Source organism: Oryzias latipes, chromosome 12 (genome assembly GCF_053564925.1).
Source record: "Oryzias latipes strain Hd-rR chromosome 12, Olatipes_Hd-rR_3.1".
NCBI classification, from domain to species: Eukaryota; Metazoa; Chordata; class Actinopteri; order Beloniformes; family Adrianichthyidae; genus Oryzias; species Oryzias latipes.
In genome coordinates this window covers 6979333-6995948 of record NC_136248.1, presented here as the reverse complement: position 1 = coordinate 6995948, position 16616 = coordinate 6979333, and the positions used below count along the sequence as shown (strand labels likewise).

The 16616-nt window shown below is 54.5% G+C and overlaps 2 protein-coding genes across 5 annotated transcripts; both read right to left on the bottom strand.

The window, feature by feature from the left end:
* Positions 1-11920: 11920 nt before the first annotated feature.
* On the bottom strand, positions 11921-13779 carry LOC144996412 (uncharacterized). 3 transcript variants are annotated; one of them, XM_078955870.1, is made up of 5 exons: positions 13510-13779; positions 13086-13394; positions 12683-12997; positions 12327-12608; positions 11921-12133 (listed from the first exon to the last, which is right to left on the bottom strand). In XM_078955870.1, the coding sequence occupies exons 1-5, from the start codon at positions 13571-13573 to the stop codon at positions 11982-11984; spliced, it is 1122 nt and encodes a 373-aa protein (XP_078811996.1). In that variant the 5' UTR covers positions 13574-13779; the 3' UTR covers positions 11921-11981. The 3 variants fall into 3 exon arrangements, with proteins under 3 accessions (XP_078811996.1, XP_078811997.1, XP_078811995.1); XM_078955871.1 differs by lacking the exon at positions 13510-13779 and having other exon boundaries at positions 13086-13173; positions 13269-13452; XM_078955869.1 differs by having other exon boundaries at positions 13086-13597.
* Positions 13780-14284: 505 nt separating this feature from the next.
* Positions 14285-16138, bottom strand: LOC144996413 (uncharacterized). 2 transcript variants are annotated; one of them, XM_078955873.1, is made up of 4 exons: positions 15363-16138; positions 15056-15292; positions 14697-14966; positions 14285-14553 (listed from the first exon to the last, which is right to left on the bottom strand). In XM_078955873.1, the coding sequence occupies exons 1-4, from the start codon at positions 15769-15771 to the stop codon at positions 14429-14431; spliced, it is 1041 nt and encodes a 346-aa protein (XP_078811999.1). In that variant the 5' UTR covers positions 15772-16138; the 3' UTR covers positions 14285-14428. The 2 variants fall into 2 exon arrangements, with proteins under 2 accessions (XP_078811999.1, XP_078811998.1); XM_078955872.1 differs by having other exon boundaries at positions 14285-14966.
* Positions 16139-16616: the final 478 nt, after the last annotated feature.

Sequence of the window (16616 nt, the reverse complement as noted above, 5' to 3'; positions counted from 1 at the left end):
TGGGGGTGGCGTGGCTCTGCACGAATTACTCCGGCGAAGGGACAATACTTGCCAACGGAATGCACGGCGTCATCCGCTGCTGTGAAAGAAGACTCTTGGAGGGCATTGCCGAACAAACACCCACCTGGACTTTGCTGCACGTCCCCCCTGACAGGGACAAGCACTGGGGCACAAGAATACAGCCTGTTTCTTTGGAGGAGATACGTTGCGTAAAACGCAAGTGAGCACGGCTGGAAAGTGCGTATAAGTCTGCACCAAAGATTTTCAGACAGAATACTGCGACGCCAAGACAACTCTGTGAATGTCCACGGCAAACGAATAAAGAGCAGAAAAAGTGAATGTGTCTGAGTCTTTTTATTTGCTTAAGAAGCTCAACGATATCAGGGTCAGCGAAACAACACGGAATAACACACTTTGAATCTTTTCAGATACAATGTAGTAAAAACACGTTGTTCTTGTCTTGTTTTATTTTTTATTTTAAACAAACACCACAAAAAAAACAAATAAAGACCTCGATGCCATAAGCCTTGTTGCGCATGACCACAGGGCCCCGAGAGAAACCGGGTAGACCGTTCAGGCCAGCGCGTCACAAATTTTGGACAAAGCCCCTCTTTGCTAGTGAAGCAGAAGAAGGCCGGGGCAGAGGTTACAGGGATTTGGGACTGTCGAGAAGACGACGGCGGGGACGGTGGGGATAAGGCCGAGGCAGGGGTGACAGGGATTTGGGACTTTCGAGAAGACGACGGCGGGGACGGTGGGGATAAGGCCGGGGCAGGGGTTACAGGGATTTGGGACTTTCGAGAAGACGACGGCGGGGACGGTGGGGATGCAGCAGGTGATGGCCCCGGCATTGACTGTGGAGGGTCCGCGATGGTTGAAGAAGCCAGAGGATGTCAGGCTCTGTGAGAGCTGCTGGGGTGGGGAAACGTCCATCTGTCGGTAGCCGTCCTTGTTCAGAGCGGCTCGGGGCTCTGATGTGGGCTGAGCGGGGAGCAGCTGATGGGAATTGTGAATAAATCCACAACTTCCGCCGTGGAGGCATGGGCGCCCCTTATAGAAATGGTGGCAAAGGTTCATTTTGAGCTGCAGGCTCCGCAGGTCTCCGTAGCCATGGGCGTACCGACATTTCCCTCCGTACTTGCAGACGCCGTTCTTCGCGAAGAACCAGCACAATTTAGTCTTGTAATTGGCGGAAATGTTCAGACAGTCAGGTTTCTGCTGCGGCATGCCGCCGTCTCTGTAGCAGCCCGATTTGCTCATTTTGTTGGTAAGGGCAGACGTGGGGGATCCGTGATGGTTGATGAAGCGAGAGGATGTCCGGCTCTGTGAGAGCTGTTGGGTGTTCAGAGCGGCTCGGGGCTCTGATGGGGCCAGAGCGGGGAGCAGCTTATTGGAATTGTAGATAAATCCAACCATTTTGTTGGTAAGGGCTGTGATGTCGATGTTGGATATGAAGGAAAGAAAAAAATAAGAATAAAAAATCCCCAACTAAATCCTTTCTACGTAGGAGCTGTGTCATAGAACACAGAGAACACAGCCGCTAAAATTTCCTAGTTCCAAAGCTGCAGACGAGAGATGGGGCCAGCTTTTCACCTCGCCAGGTCAGCGTCCAGACAGCCCGACCTTTTCTATTCACTCTGTCTGACCGCAATTGACTCTGTCCGACCGGCGCTAAGGGAGTCCGACAGTCATTCACTCTGTCCGACCGACCCTTAGGGAGTCCGACCACACATCACTGAGTCAGATGGCATCTTACGCTACCAAACCGAGATGTAGGGGAGGGACTGAGAAACGCTGGCTCCGACCTCAGCTCTCTCACACCGATTTCCACTCTGAGAATCCGTCCTCCGCCATGAGAGGCCGACCGAGGCAGGCAGACTCTGACGCCATGCTCTGCGTTCCTCTCCCCTGAATCACCCTGTTACGTGATCTCTCCTGCCTGTGAGCGAGGGGCGTGCTGGGTTTACGCGAGCTGACCGGTCGCGGCCTCTCTTTCGGGCTTGTGGTTGGGATTTGGCCAGGGACCTTTTTTTTTTTGGGCAGGGGGGATTAGAATCTGCACAGCGAGTGTTTTCTTCTGCAAGTATAAAAGGCAAGAGTGGAGAGCTGACAGAGGCAACCTCTTCAGGCGTGAGTTGTGTTTGCGCACTGCAGTAAGAAAACTGTTCTTTGTGGGGTTTTTTTTCTCTTGAAGACACAATGACTACCACTTCGATGCTGCATCTGACCCTGTTCGTGTTCGTGCTGTTGACATCAGTGGACTCTTGTGTTTTACATCACAGCAACGAGCCTTCTTACTCGGACGGCGTTCGTCGGCCTGAGATTCTCATGCCTGACCTGGTTCCAATGGAGCCCGTGATGACTTTCGGAAAACTCCACAACACGACAGACTGTATGTATGTATGTGTGCATTTTAGCTACCCGCCTATCGCAAAGCGCTTCTCTCCCAACCAGTGTTCGCTGTCTTCTGTTTGCAGTGCTCAGCAAGTTGAAGGAAACCGTGAGAAAGGCTCAGGAGGAACTGGATAGATGGCCTAGTCAGAGAAATGGAGCCAAACCTCTAGCCCTGTCTCTCGTCGCAGCGGCTGCCACTGTTGTTTTCGCCGCGCTCTGAGACGAAGAGCGGAAGCTGAGTTGAGCCCGAAGCCCTCAAAAGACCCGAGGGCCCTCGCGCAGTTACGAAACAAACTACGCCAAGTGGTGTTCCACGTTGAGTGCTACATCCCTTTTCATCTCCATCGCTACAAACGTGTAAGCGTGCTCCCAGAGCGGGCCAGTGGTGCTGAATGATACATCTGCTATTATGGTCAAACGTATTCAAAATAATAAACAAAATTTACACCTGTACGATACATAGAGTCTGTGGTCATTGGCTCATTTTTTTTTTATTGAAAAATGATAAACTCAGACATTGCAAAGCCTCTTGAACTGTGTATTTTTACATGACACCCGTGACGCATTGTTGCAAGACCTCAGCCTTTTCTCCGTCTGTCATGTGGGACAAACGCTTCCATTCCTCATCGTCCAACAGCTGGCGAGCCGTAAGCCTCTTGTCGTGCCTGAGAGCGATTAGGCGGAAGGCGATGCGTTTGGTGTGCTCACACTTCATAGTGTTGGGTATCAGTTCCTGCCTGGCGGGCGTCGATTCCTCCGCTCCCCCGTCGGGATCCGAGGCCGCCAGTGCCATGACTTTGCTCAGAGTGCTGGACCCACGCGTTGCAGCGAACACCACGGCGCCTTCCTTTGCGTCCAGTATCATAGCTCCCAAACTCCACATGTCTACGGCGCACGTGTACTCCGCGGCGTTCCCGCGGACAAACAACTCCGGAGCCCTGTAGGGCTCCGTCACCACGCAAAGGCTCATGCGTCGGGAGTACTGTCTGGCTAGGCCCATGTCGCCCACCTTCACCGTCAGATCTTCCTCGAGAAGCACGTTACTCGGAACCAGGTCCCTGTGTAAGATGTTCAGTCCGTGCATGTACTCCAGGGCGTTCGCCGTCTGAAGCGAGAAGCTGGCCACGAAGCTGAGCGGAGCCGGTGGCTGGCGGTGAATAGCTTTGGTCAGCTCGAAGGGCACGTGAGGCATGAGCATCGCCACCCGATCTTCGTCCATGAAACAGTCCAGGAGCTGTATTATGTTGGGATGACCTTTCAGCGCTGTCAGGCAGGACAACTCTCTCACAGTCGCGTCCTCTATAACGTCTGCCTGCTTGTGACATTTGAGGGCATATTCTTGGCCGTTTCTCACATCTCGCACCCTGTAGACAACTCCGTAGGTGCCTTGCCCGATCACTGGTCGCACTGGGTCTTTGTAGTACTTCTCCATGCGGGAGCAAAAGAAAAACAAGAAAAGGATCAAACGGGCTCCTGAGGAACGTCTCCTCGTTCCCAATGCCTTAAAGTGCGTGTCTAAGAAGCGTCCTCTCGTCCACACCGGTTGTTTCAGTGTCTGACACTGGCCCTCCAGACTTTAAAGCACTCTGAGGGCAAAGCCCCCGGAGGCTGTCAGAAAACAACCACCGGGTCACATCCCAAGGTGCGTGCACAAGAGTGCAGTTCCGACCGCAAAAACAAAGAGTCCAAGTGCCGGTCCTACAAGGTCATGGCACTTCGTGGCTTCAGGTGAAGGGAAAAAGTCAGCGAAGTCATCCTGGTCATGAAGAAAGCGTTAAAAAAAGAACAGAAAGAGGAACAGAAAAAAAAAAAGCAAAACATGAAGACAAATTGTTTCATAACAGCGATAGCATGAAGTTCAACCCCCTAGAGTACAGGCCACTCACCCAACACATCTCTTCCAGCCAGCCTCTGTGCTCTGTGAGCAAGTACGAGGCGATCGCCTCTGACACTGTGTCAGCCAAGAGGGAGCCAGGGCTGCCACTGAACCTGTCCTGATGTTGGCACACCGCGGCCCCCAAACATATCAGACTGACCACACGGCCCCAGTTGATGATCCCGTCCTCGAAAAGGCTTTTCGCGACGTTGATCATCGCGGCATCGGGAAATGAATCACCTAGATCTGAAACCATCTCTAAAGTGGGACACCGGACAAGGAGAGATCACGCTGAGCGTACAGATAACTCTGAAAAAACAGATCTGTTTGTGCTGCTCACCTGTGTATTTCGGTCTGTGAACCTCCAGCACTTCACACACAGCTCTCGTCATAGCATTTACAGCTTCCCGACAACGCGGCCTTTCGACTTCAAAGTCTTGGCGTCGTCCAACGAAGTGCCCCAGAACACCTTTGATCAAAATTCTAATTTCCTCATCCATGCTGAGCTCTGCTCCTCAAATCGCAAAGCCCGACGATTTTCTCTTTGAGCACAGAGGGGGGTAAATAAAAAGCTGTATGAGGAGAAAACCAAACAAACAACAAAGCTACAAGCAAGCCTAGGTGACTTTGAATTCAACCTAGGTGACTGTGATATTTCATTTTCATCACTGTCCGTGCACAAAGGCTCTCTCTGTAGGCTCCGTGTCACTGGGACTCCCTGAATTCAGTGTACACAGGGATCGGCGGTCGTACTCTGACTATCGGTCGGAGTCACTGAGCGACGGTCGGAGTCACTGAACGGCGGTCAGAGTCACTGAGCGGCGGTCGGATGTTCTGAGCAGCGGTCGGACTCCCTGCGCGACGGTCGGACACTGTGAAAGGCCGGCGGACACTGCAAAGAGCAGTCGGATTGTTTGTCTCATGACTGGCCTCCGTGCAAGTTGCTTGCGAGTGTGTGTGCAGTGGTGGTGAGCAGATTTCTCCACCCTATCCCTCCTAGCCTAAGGGTTGGGCCTGTGTGCAGTGGTGGTGAGCAGATTTCTCCGCCCTATCCCTCCGAGCCTCAGGGTTGGGCTGTTCAAAGCATCGAGGAGGTGGGAAACCCCAACTGGGAGGATGTAAGTGGCCTTCGAACCTCCCCTCTAAGAGCTAGAGAGAGCGCAAGGATCAGGGTTGGGCTGTTCAAAGCATCGAGGAGGTGGGAAACCCCAACTGGGAGGATATAAGTGGCCTTCGAACCTCCCCTCTAAGAGCTAGAGAGAGCGCAAGGATCTCGCAGGACTTAGGCTGAATTCACCAGAGTGGATTAGGAGAGCTGTTGCTGCTGTTTCCACTTTGTCCGTACGCGCATTCAACAGGTCTTGCTTTCGAAATGGCTACGGTATCGGCGACTGAGGCGGCCGCGTCTACAAATCAAACCTTCGTCGTTTCCAGCAGCCCTCCGTGGTACTTCGATACTGTGGACCACGACGAGGTCTTCACGTGCTCGCACCCACGTGGCGTTTTCGATGCAGTGGTAAGCATGATGACCCAAAAGGAACGGCGCCTGAGCAACGAAGAGCACCTGCGTTACAGGCCGAGGGTTCTGAACAAGATGATCAGAGACGCGGTCATAGCGGACTCTGGTAGGATACCCCAGCGTCCCTCTCGATCTCTCCTGCTCGCCCTTATGGACCTGGTGGACCTTCTGGGAGGCAGCGACTTCGGATCCATCGTCACTTCGGACAGAGCCGGCCTCAAGCAAGTGTTGCTGACGTGCGGAAATTACACGGCGTACTACCTCCCCGCCGAGGAGCTGAGGGGAAAGGATCGGACGGTGGTGCCCGTGGTGACGCAGCACTCGACGAAGGAGAACCTGCTGCGTTACGACCCCGCGAGGTCCATGGTCGGGACCTACATGACAGACATCCCCGGAAACGACGGCGAAAGCAAGGGGTCTTACTTCGTGCAAGAGGTCCTGTTCGCCCCGACCCTGGACAGCCTGAAGCTGCTGAGGAAGGTCGCGGGCCACGCGTTCGACTTTTGGGACATGTCGCTGGAGATGCCCACGCACGTGGAGGCGCTCTGTCCGTCCTTCCAGCAGATTCAGCCTTGTCAACTGCTGATATCGAACACACCCGGGTCCCCCGGCAGGGATCAGAGCAGCCAGGCTGCGTTGGCCTCTCACCTGGAAGATGTGGAGCCGATGTGCTGCGCGCCAGAAGTTAGCCACGCATGGGAGTCCTCGAGCGACAGGAAGAACGAGGGGGACGCCGGCGTTGACTGTTTCGGGGAGGACGCAGTGAAATGCGACCTGAGTCGTTTCACGTACAAAGCCAGCGAACCCCGCATGGTGTACTTCAGGTCAGGAGGGAAAGCGTCAGATGGGAGGCGAAGCAACCTGGTGCCGACGGTGGCCGTGAGAGCGGAGCAGAGACACTTGCCCACGCTGTACGTGTCCACCACGCTCCGGTTCTACAGGCTCTTGAAACGCAGCTGCGTGAAAGGCAACGGAGAGCTCGCGAGCTGCTGGAACGAGACGCTCCAGGAGATGGCCCGGGAGACGTATCTGTCGGGGCAGCTCACGTTCCAAGAAATCAACCAATGGGCGCTGTCTGCGTTCACCAAGCGCGTCGATCCGAACGGGTGGTGCGACCGCATACCCAGACACGTGGAGAGCAAGTTGGCGGACCCCAGGATGATCGAAATCGCTGAACTCGCCATCACGTTCATGAACGCCAAGATCCCAGGCGCATTCGCCGTGGCCGAGCTGCTGCACAGTCCACTTGGGAAGCTGCAGAGGTACTGCGAGTTCCTTAGCAGGTACGCCTCGGACGCTACGTTCAGAAAAAGCGAGCGGGATAGGTTCGCTGCCTCGGTCATGGAGCTGATCAGGAAGGAGTGCGGTTCGCTCGCTCGGCAGTTGCGCTGCTACAGCCAAAACCGGAAAGACGCCGATCCCGAGACGGCCCGCCGAGCGAAAGCCTGCGCCGAAATGGTGGACAGAGAGCCCTGGGAAGTGAACAAGATCCAGAAAGACTGGTACACCATGTGCAAACGCGACCAGTGCAACAAGGAAGACAAGGAAGCGCAAGCCCACGCCAAGGAGGTGAACGCGGCCGCCAAAGTGGCGTTCCTGAAGCTCAAAGTTTACTGCAGCAAGCTCAAGAAACTGGGGATCAACGCAGCCCGCTTTGACGGTGACATGGGCGGCAGAAATCCCGCTTGCGGAGAGCCGGTCGAGCCAGGCGAGGGATGTAGACAGCCCCCGAACGACCGCTCGGAGCTTTTCAACCCCATCCCAGAGCCCGTCCCGGTTTCGACATGGATGAAAAACTTGTCCGTGTTGCTCCTGAGCTACCCTTGGTTGCACGACTCCTTGGGGTACCAGAGAGAGGCCGTGTGCAAGCTCCTGAACCTGGACAGCGCTCTCCTCGGCGAGGCGAACAGGGAACTCTTGAGAGAATGGGTGGCGTACAACCAGGGCACGGTCAACGAGCTCCGCAGGCGCGGCATCAAGGATCGCCTGAGCCGAGCGTTGATCCAATGCTTGGAGTCCCAATCCACGCAGAGGTGGAGCGACAAGGTGGCCCGGTCCTTCGCGGCACTCCAGCGCAAGGCGGCGTCCAGGCGGGTTCCCCGAAGGCACCTCTCCCCGCCGCCGCCAGTCAAGAAGCCCGAGAGGAGTTGCCGCCAGACCGTCGGCAGAGCTCGACGTCGGTTGTCCCCCTGGGCCGAGAGCGTCCGAGCCTCGCGGTCTCCGGCGACCAAGAGGAGAAAGGTCGGGCGCCGCCAGAGAAACAGTTTTTTACTGAGCGAAGCCGAGGAAGACAACGGCCTGGAACCTCTCAGCTCCGAAAGCGAGGAAGAGCCGGAGTATTTGAGCGACAGGGACACGGAGAGCTCTTCGGATTGCGACAAAAGCTCAGACGACTACGATCGCAGCGACAGTTTCATAGACGACGCATCGTCGTCCAGCGAAGAAGACATCGAGGCGGGAGAGGACAACGTCGCCAGGGCCAAGAGACGCGAGGACGGAGTTGACCGTCCGTACTGCGTGTCGCGACCTTCCTCGCCCAGTAGCGCGTACAGACAAAGAGCTGGCGAGGAAGCGGGCTCCAAGGCCAGGTGGAACGAGGACGGGGTCGGCCGTCCGTATTGCGGGTCGCAGCCGTCCTCGCCCTCGTGCAAAAGCGACCGGCGGGGCTACAAGCGCGCACTCAGCTCGGACAGCTCGGAGACGGAAGGCCCATGGGCGATGCGAGTCTCCGCGAGGCCGAAAGGCAGAGGGTCGAAGTCGAGACCCTCGGTCGAGCGGGAAAAGAGGCCGGGGCTCGAAACCGCGCTCACGCGGCGACAACGCAACGACACCGAAGACCACTCCAAGACTTACTCCAGCGGCCGCAAAGACGTAAGACGCCCAGAGAGAGGGCTGCAAAAATCAGCCTCCGGGAAACCGCTGCGTTTCTCTGGCGAGAAAGGCAGAGAGGCCGACGGTCGAGGTTCGAAAAGGTCCGGCGCTCGGATCGCTCGTTCGCGCTCCTCCAGTTCGGAGAGTCGAGGGTCCGCGTCTGAAGGCAGCGGTTGGGAATCCGAAGGGGCCGACCTTTCTGACAAATCGACCGCAGGCCTCCGTTCACGCAGGGAGCGTGAGGCCAGGAGCTCCCTGAAGTCGACGGACCTGGGCAGGCGGTGCCAAACCGTCAGGTCTCGCGGCGAAAGGCGAGAGACCGACGGTCGAATTGTGACGTCGCCGGCAAAACCAAAGCCGATCACGCCGGTTAAACTGAGCTGTTCGCCGGGCAGCTCGGAAGCGAGCGACCCGCAGAGAAAGAGGAGCGCGGAGCGCGCGGGGTCTCACGCCGAGCACCCGCAGCTCACAGAGGACCCAGAGCCCACAGAGAACAGAGAGCCTGGAGCCGATTTGCTCGCAGGAGGGTTCGGAGAGGGACCCGGTCGCCTCTGCACAGATGGCAAGGACGAGCGCAAGGCGTCTCAGCGGCGGCTCTCGCAAGACGAAAGCGATGGAGAGGGAAGCGCCCCGTACACGGTGTGGATGTAGAAAAGGTCGAGGAGTGGCTAGCTCGAGCGGTGGGGGCGGACGAAGAAGACGAACCCGACTCGACCTCTTCGACCTCTCCGTTGCACTCCTGTCTTCAGCCAACCTTCGGACAGAACGCATTGGAGTCACGGTGGACAAAACTGGGGCTCTCGTTTGGGACATTAGTTCGATGCGACCGCAGACTGTCTGGTGCACCGCTTCTACATCCGTGGGATCTGTGTAATTATGTGTGATGAAATAAAAATCAAAGTAAGACGCTTTGCTTTGAGTGTTCTTTCTTTTTTTTTTCTTGTGCGGTCTCACGGTAAAACTCTGCAGCTCCGATAAGCGTAGAACGTCACACTGCGTTGCAGCAACGCGGAAAATGCCTCGAGGAATACCAGAGTATACCTCTCCGCTTTTACATTTATTTTTCTAAACATAACCTTTTCTGATCTAACTCTTCTTAGCACAGAAAATGAAAATTAAAAAAAAATGAAGCAAACAAAATACAGACATCATTCGGAGTCTACACGAGGGTCTTTATTGTCACAATGATCAAATGAACACAGTCATGGGTTTGCATCACCCTATGGCGCACTGGCAGAAAGACACATCGTGAATAAGCCTACGCCCAGGCGGGAGCTTGTCTCCTGTTTCCACTTCGCGTTCTCCAGATCCAGAGAGCCGTGCAAACAGTCAGAGCCGTGACACCGATGGATATCATGACAAACAGTCCTCCTGAGAAGACTGAAAGAGAGCGGGGATAGAAACAGTCAACAAATGGGTCCAAAAACCAAATTAAAATATTGTTTGTTTTTTTTAAAAAAAAAATACCACTCGCCTCGCTTAACTTTCACGGTCGCTTTCTTGCTGCTTTCGCCAGAGACTACGGTGCAGACGTAAAAAAAAGCCTGCGTCCTCGGGCGACAGTAACAAGGAGCTGCGGATGTCGTAGAGCAGCTGCGAGGTCCGCCAGACGGCGGTCGTGGCGCTCAGATTCCTGCCCGACGGAGGCTCGGTGGACCAGGTCAGCTCGGGTTCCGGGTAGATCCCCACCGAACTGCACACGGCGGTGTCACCCACCTGCTCCAGGTGGACTTCGGTGACCGGAGCTGCTTTGAAACGAAGACAGAGCTCAGCTCAACCTGTTTTCTTCTAGGCCCAAGCGGCCCCCTCGAAAGGGACCGCCGGCCCCTCTCACCTTCAGCATCCCTCGTCGCATCATTGTCTCTTTCGTGAGTGGCCTGGGTGTCGTCCAATGTCCACCTGGATGGAGGACGCTCCGTTGGCCGGGTCAGATCGGGTTCCGGATTGATCCCCTCATAACTGTAATTGAAGGCGTAGTCTGGGTCGTAATAGATGTCGTAGTACACCACCTCCTCGCTGACTTTTAGTGTGAGCGGTGAACAAAAACAAAAAAGAACTTTTAGTCAACGTCACGATACTGCATCTCAACCCGTAGTGTGGAATTCGCCATCCCCTGTTTTCGCTTTGCTCTAGCCGCGTTGCGCTGACTGTTTGGGTTATGACGATCGCGCTCGTACTCGGAAGAATGTCAGCAAGCTTACAGAGCACTCACCCTCCACGCTCTGGGTCCGCGCGACAGTCAGAAGTAGCCACGGTAAGAATGGGAGCCCTGTCATGGTTTAGCTGCTCAGATGGCCGAGGCCCGATCGAGTAGGGTTGGGGTCGCGGAGTCTGCTGCGGGAGACGCAGAAGGACCTTTCGACCGTCGTCGCTCGCCGTCTGCTTCACTTTCGTCCGAAGGGACGCTCGCAGAGCCCGGTGAAGCAGCAGCAGACGTTCGTTGATTGAGGCAAACACTATTCCACTTTGCACCACTCGATCACACCCGAAGACCGTTCCGACACGTCACGCAGAATTCCCCGAAGGCAGGTCACAAAGTCGGGTTACCCGGTGTCTTTTATAAATGGCAGAGGGGCGACAAGCTCACACCGTTGGAGGCAGACGAAGAAGACTCAACCCCTTTAACCTTTCCGTTGCACTCCTCTGTCTTCTATCTCCCTTCAGGCAGGGCCTATGGAGTCCCGGCGACCAGGGCCCTCGAAGACTCTCCGCTCGCACGGCGCACAGAGCTCTCGCATGATGACCTATTTGGAAGAGCTGGCCGACCACGTTGAAGTGCCTCGCTCGGGGGAGGCCTCCTCATCGAGTGGAAACCGAGACGTCGGGCTTGTGAGCGTCTACTCGCATCGTGGGCGTGCTGACGACGGGGCGAAGCGGACGAAGACCGAAAGCTTGTGCTTACGCTTCCACACTCCCTCGGTTGACGAGAGCACAGACTCTGACCTGTGCTCCGCCTCGACTGCTGTAGTGCCCGATGCAGCATCTCAGTGTGATCACGTGTGATGAGATACAAAATAAAATCATGTCAGACGTTTGCCCTGTGTCTCTTTTCCTTGTCTGCACCGTCTGAAGCGATCGGCGCGTCGGGTTTGCGCTCGGAGGACCCGAGTGACCTCAAGCAGAATCATTGGGGCCCTGCTACGCGTAGCCACATTGTTCAAAGTGCCTCATAGCATTTTCTTGTCCTTTATATAGTTTTTGTCCTAACCACACTTTTTCAGCACTGAAAAGGATAATAACGAAAACAAAACAGAGACATCTTTCAGAGGTGGACTCGATGGTCTTTATTGTAACGGTGATCAAATGAACACACACATGGGTTTATGTCTTATGAAGTAAGTCACTGAGGTTGATAGATGCAGGAGCCAATCCCCTTTTCATCTTTCGTCGCATCCTCCAGACGATCGCGCAAATCGCGAGAGCAGCGAGACCGATGGGGATAAGGACAAACAAAACACGATTTCGAAGTCGGCCTGAGAAGAACAAGGGAGATGTTCCGTTAAACCGAGAGTTGATGGTGTCCATCAGCTTTTGCAAATAATAAATTCAATTGTTAAAAATAAATAAATAAGAGCACCACTCACGTAACTGATATTAAATGCAAATGTTAAAGATAAATAAATAAATAAATAAATAAATGAATAAATGAATAAGAGCACCACTCACAAAACTGAATTTTCACTGTCGCTTTTTTGCTGTTTATGCCAGAGGCTACGGCGCAGCTGTAAACCAAGCCAGCGTCCTCAGGAGACAGTTCCACGGTGCTGCGGATGTCATAGAGCATCCGTGAGGTCCGTCGTACGGCGGTAGTGGCGTTCAGAGTCCTGCCCGACGGAGGCTGGGTGGACCAAGTCAGCTCGGGTTCCGGGTAGATGCCCTCCGAAATGCACACAACGGTGTTGTCAACCTGCTCCAGACGGACTTTGGTGACCGGAGATGCTGCAGAAACTAAAAGAAGAAAGAAACAAACAAATTTAAAAAAAAAAAATTGAAATAAATAAAAAATGGAAAGCCTCTCTCACCTTCCACCTCCCTCGACGCTTTATCGTCTCCTTTGCCAGTGGCCTGGGTTTCGTTGGGGTCCACGTCGACAACCTCGGTCGGTCGAACCCGGGAGTCGCTGATTGCGTGGACAGTCTGCGTGGACTGCTGGGGGGTGGTCATGGTGTGTGTCCGAGGAGGAGGCGTCGGGCTGGCCAGACTCGGATCCCGGCTGGACCCCTCTTCCCCGGCTGCGCCGCCGCCGTTCGACCAGCCAGGTGGAGGAGGAGGCGTCGGGCGGGCCAGACTCGGATCCCGGTCGAACCCCTCTTTGGCGTGACCGTCGGTGACAGGAGCTGCCGCGAGACAAAACTCGGACTTAGGGCCGCGTCTTCGCTTAACGGTCACAGGGGTTGACTTAATCACAACACTTGCGACTCTTACCTTGCACCATTACTTTGACGTTTCTGGTATGCCCATTTCTCGAGCTGACAACGACACAACGGTATGATCCCTGGTCTTGAAGCTGCACCTTTGACAGCAATATTGAAGCATTTCCTTCAAAGATCTGATCCTCGAACAAGGAGGTTCTGTTGTTGACATTCCCCCTGTCAGGGTTTGTTATACCATATGTGAGGAAGGGAACTATCTCTGGATCCTTAAACCAGCGCACTGTTATGGAGCCCTCCCTCGGAACACTGCAGGGTAAGATGCAGGTTTCCATGACGAGGCAGGTAACGTCGGTGTCTGTAACTACATGACAGCGGCTTAAGAAAAAAAAAACAAGAAAAACAAAACCCCACACATTTTCACAAAGATTCATCAAAGTTTCACCATCTGCCTTCCACAACACAACGAGTTCACTCACCCTCAGCTCTCAGTGTCCACGCGAGAGTCAGAAGGATCCACGGTCCCAATAGGAACCCTCTCATGGTTTATCCGCTCTGATGACTGAGGCCAGATAGAGTACGGTTGGGGTCGAGGGAGTCGGCGGTGGGAGACACAGAAGGACCTTTCGACCGTCGTCGCTCGCTGTCCGCTTCGCTTTCGTCCGAGGGGGCGCTGAAGTTTAATGGGAGCTCGGGGAGCCTGGTAAAACCGTAGCAGATGGTGGTGATTCAGTCAAACACTGCATTCACGGCGGAGTTATAAGGGCTTCGTTCGACCCGCCCAAATCCGTTCCGACGCTAGATGGGGAATTCCCTGAAGGCAGGTCAGGAAAGTGCGAGTTCGGGGCGCATCCGAGTTTCTCGAGCTACATATTCCAGAGAACTCGTAAGGCGAGAATCGAAAGGGCATGCTCATACAGTGAAGGCCGCTCGATTCAATGGCTGAACCTCTCTGCCATCTTTGTCTGTCTTCTATCTACTTTCACACGTAATCGTGTGAGATGATACACAAAGTAAAATCTAGTCAGACGTTTAACCTGGGTTTCCTTTCTTTTGTTTTTTGCGCAGTGTGAAGCGATGGGCTCGGAGGACCCTACCGACCTCGTGGTGAAACCCCGTTAAGCGTAGGACGGTCACCCTGGGTTGCCGCAAAGCGCTCGAAGGCTCATGGAGCATGCCCCATCCTTTTTATTTTTTCGTAACCACACTTTCTCATTACTGAAAAAGCAAAAAGAAAAACAAAATACAGACATCTTTCAGAGGTGGACTCTAGGGTCTTTATTGTTACGGCAATCAAACGAACACACACAAGGGTTCACGTAGCAAAAGTAAGCCTGTGAAGTTGGAACAATGCATGAGCAGGCAGATTGGAAAGGTCCGTCGCCGAGAGTCCCACGGTCAGGCGGGAGCGCATCTCCTGGTTCTCCCTAGCATGCTCCATATCCCGAGAGCCAGGCAAATTGCGAGAGCCGCGACACCGACGGGGATCAGGACATAGATCGTCAGAACTTTTCGGAGTCTGCCTGAGGAAAACGAAAAGAAATAAGCCGTGAAAGCGAGAACAGATTGAGGATAGTGACGCCTCTGGCGTTCGTGCATAATCTGAAGTCCAACAGTAGGTGCAAAAAAAAAGAAACTAAACAAATGAACCACTTGCTTCGCACACCTTCCACCATCAAAGTTGCTTTCTTGCTGTGCTTGCCAGAGGTTACAACGCAGCTGTAAACCATGACAGCGTCCTCGTGCGACAGTAACAAGGAGCTGCGGATGTCGTAGAGCAGCAGCGAGGTCCGCCAGACGGCGGTCGTGGCGTTCAGAGCCCCACCGGACGGAGGCTCGGTGGACCAGGTTAGCTCGGGTTTCGGGTAGATCCCTTTCGAGCAGCAGACGACAGTGTCGTCCACCTCCTCCATGCGGACTTCGAGGACCGGAGCCGCTGCGAGAAACGAATCCTGGGCTCAGCGCAACCCGTTTGCTTGGCGGGCCAAGCGTTCCCTCTCGACAGTGACCGTCGGCCCCTCTCACCTTCAGCCTCTTTCGTCGCCCCATCGTCTCGTTCGGGAGTCGCCGCTGTGCGGTCACGGTCCGCGTCGACGTTCTCTGTTGTTGGACCGTGGTAGCCGCCCTTGTTGGGAAACGGCTGCGTGGACCACCGGGGGGTGATCGCGGCGTTCAAAGTCCTGCTGGCCGTAGTGGGCTCCGTCGACCGAACCGGTTCGCGTTCCCGGCTGATCCCCTCCGAACTGTCGAGGACCGGAGCCGCTGCGAGACAAACTAGAATTTAGAGCCGCATTTTCGCTAAACGGTCACCTAAGTCACTCACCGCTCTTACCTTGCACGTTGACGTTGACATAAGTGTATCGCTCATTCTTACGGGTTGTAACGTAGCAGGTGTATCTTCCCTGATCGTGAAGCTGCACCCAGGACAACCGTAGTGAGGCATTACCTTTAGAGACCTGATCCGAGAACAAGAAACCTCTGCCCTTGACATTCCTGAACTGAGGGTTCGCGTTGTAATATGAAAGAAAGGGGGTGCCCTCGTTATCCTTAATCCAGTGCACTATCGGATTGTCTCCTCTCTGAAAACTGCAGGGTAAGATGCAGGTTTCCATGATGAGACAGGTGATGTTGGTGTCTGTAACAACGTGACAGCGACACAAGAAAGAAAGCAGAAAAAAACATTTAGCCGGCAACCCTCCCGAGTCCTTCTGCGACTTTGTAACCTGACTACACAGACTCATCGAATAGTCACGGCCTGCCTCTCAAAACACAGGCTCATCGATCGTACTCGTGCTAGGAACAGTATCAGCAAGCCTACAGAGGACTCACCCGCTGCGCTCAAGGTCCATGTGAGAGTCAGAAGTAGCCACGGTCCGAATGGGAGACCTCTCATGGTTTTTTTTTTTTCTGACGGGATACACGAAACTATCTGTCAGCAGTCCGAAAGGGAACGCAATATTTTAATAAGAACTGGCGGGCCCTAGTACCACTGGAGCCAACGGACGGTTACACTACCGTACCCCGTACCCCCGGTGGAGCGAGTGCACAGTTTATCTCACCTCTGAAAATAAAGGAGAACCAGACACCTGAACACAATACATTTTATTTTCACTCGACGATACAACAAAAAAACAAACAATGTGTAGGTCCCTCGAAGGACACCTGAAAACAATCAAACAAACGTGAAAAAGTCAAGTAAAAGTACAGAAACAAAGCCAGCCGAAGCAGATCTCAGTGTAGCGTAGCCGTGTCTCTGGGACATTCATCGACACACATACATGAGCATGTACGCTGGGCCTCTGATCGAAGGGCTCCTCACTAGCACCGCAGGTGAGTGGAGACGATGAGGGGCGAAAGTCTGGCAAAGAGGTCGACCAGCGAGCTCTCGGAGGCGCCGTTACCGCACAGGCGTACGAGCGCGATGACGATCCTGTAATACACTTTGGTGAGTTCGGGCACGGGGCTCCGTGCTGCGTGTTTGGAGATCATTACGACGGGGGCCCATTTCAATAGACCCAAGGCGACCCGAGGGTCTGCGTCGTGAGTGTAGCACCTGCCGTCTCGGGACAGCTGCACTCTGTCGGGG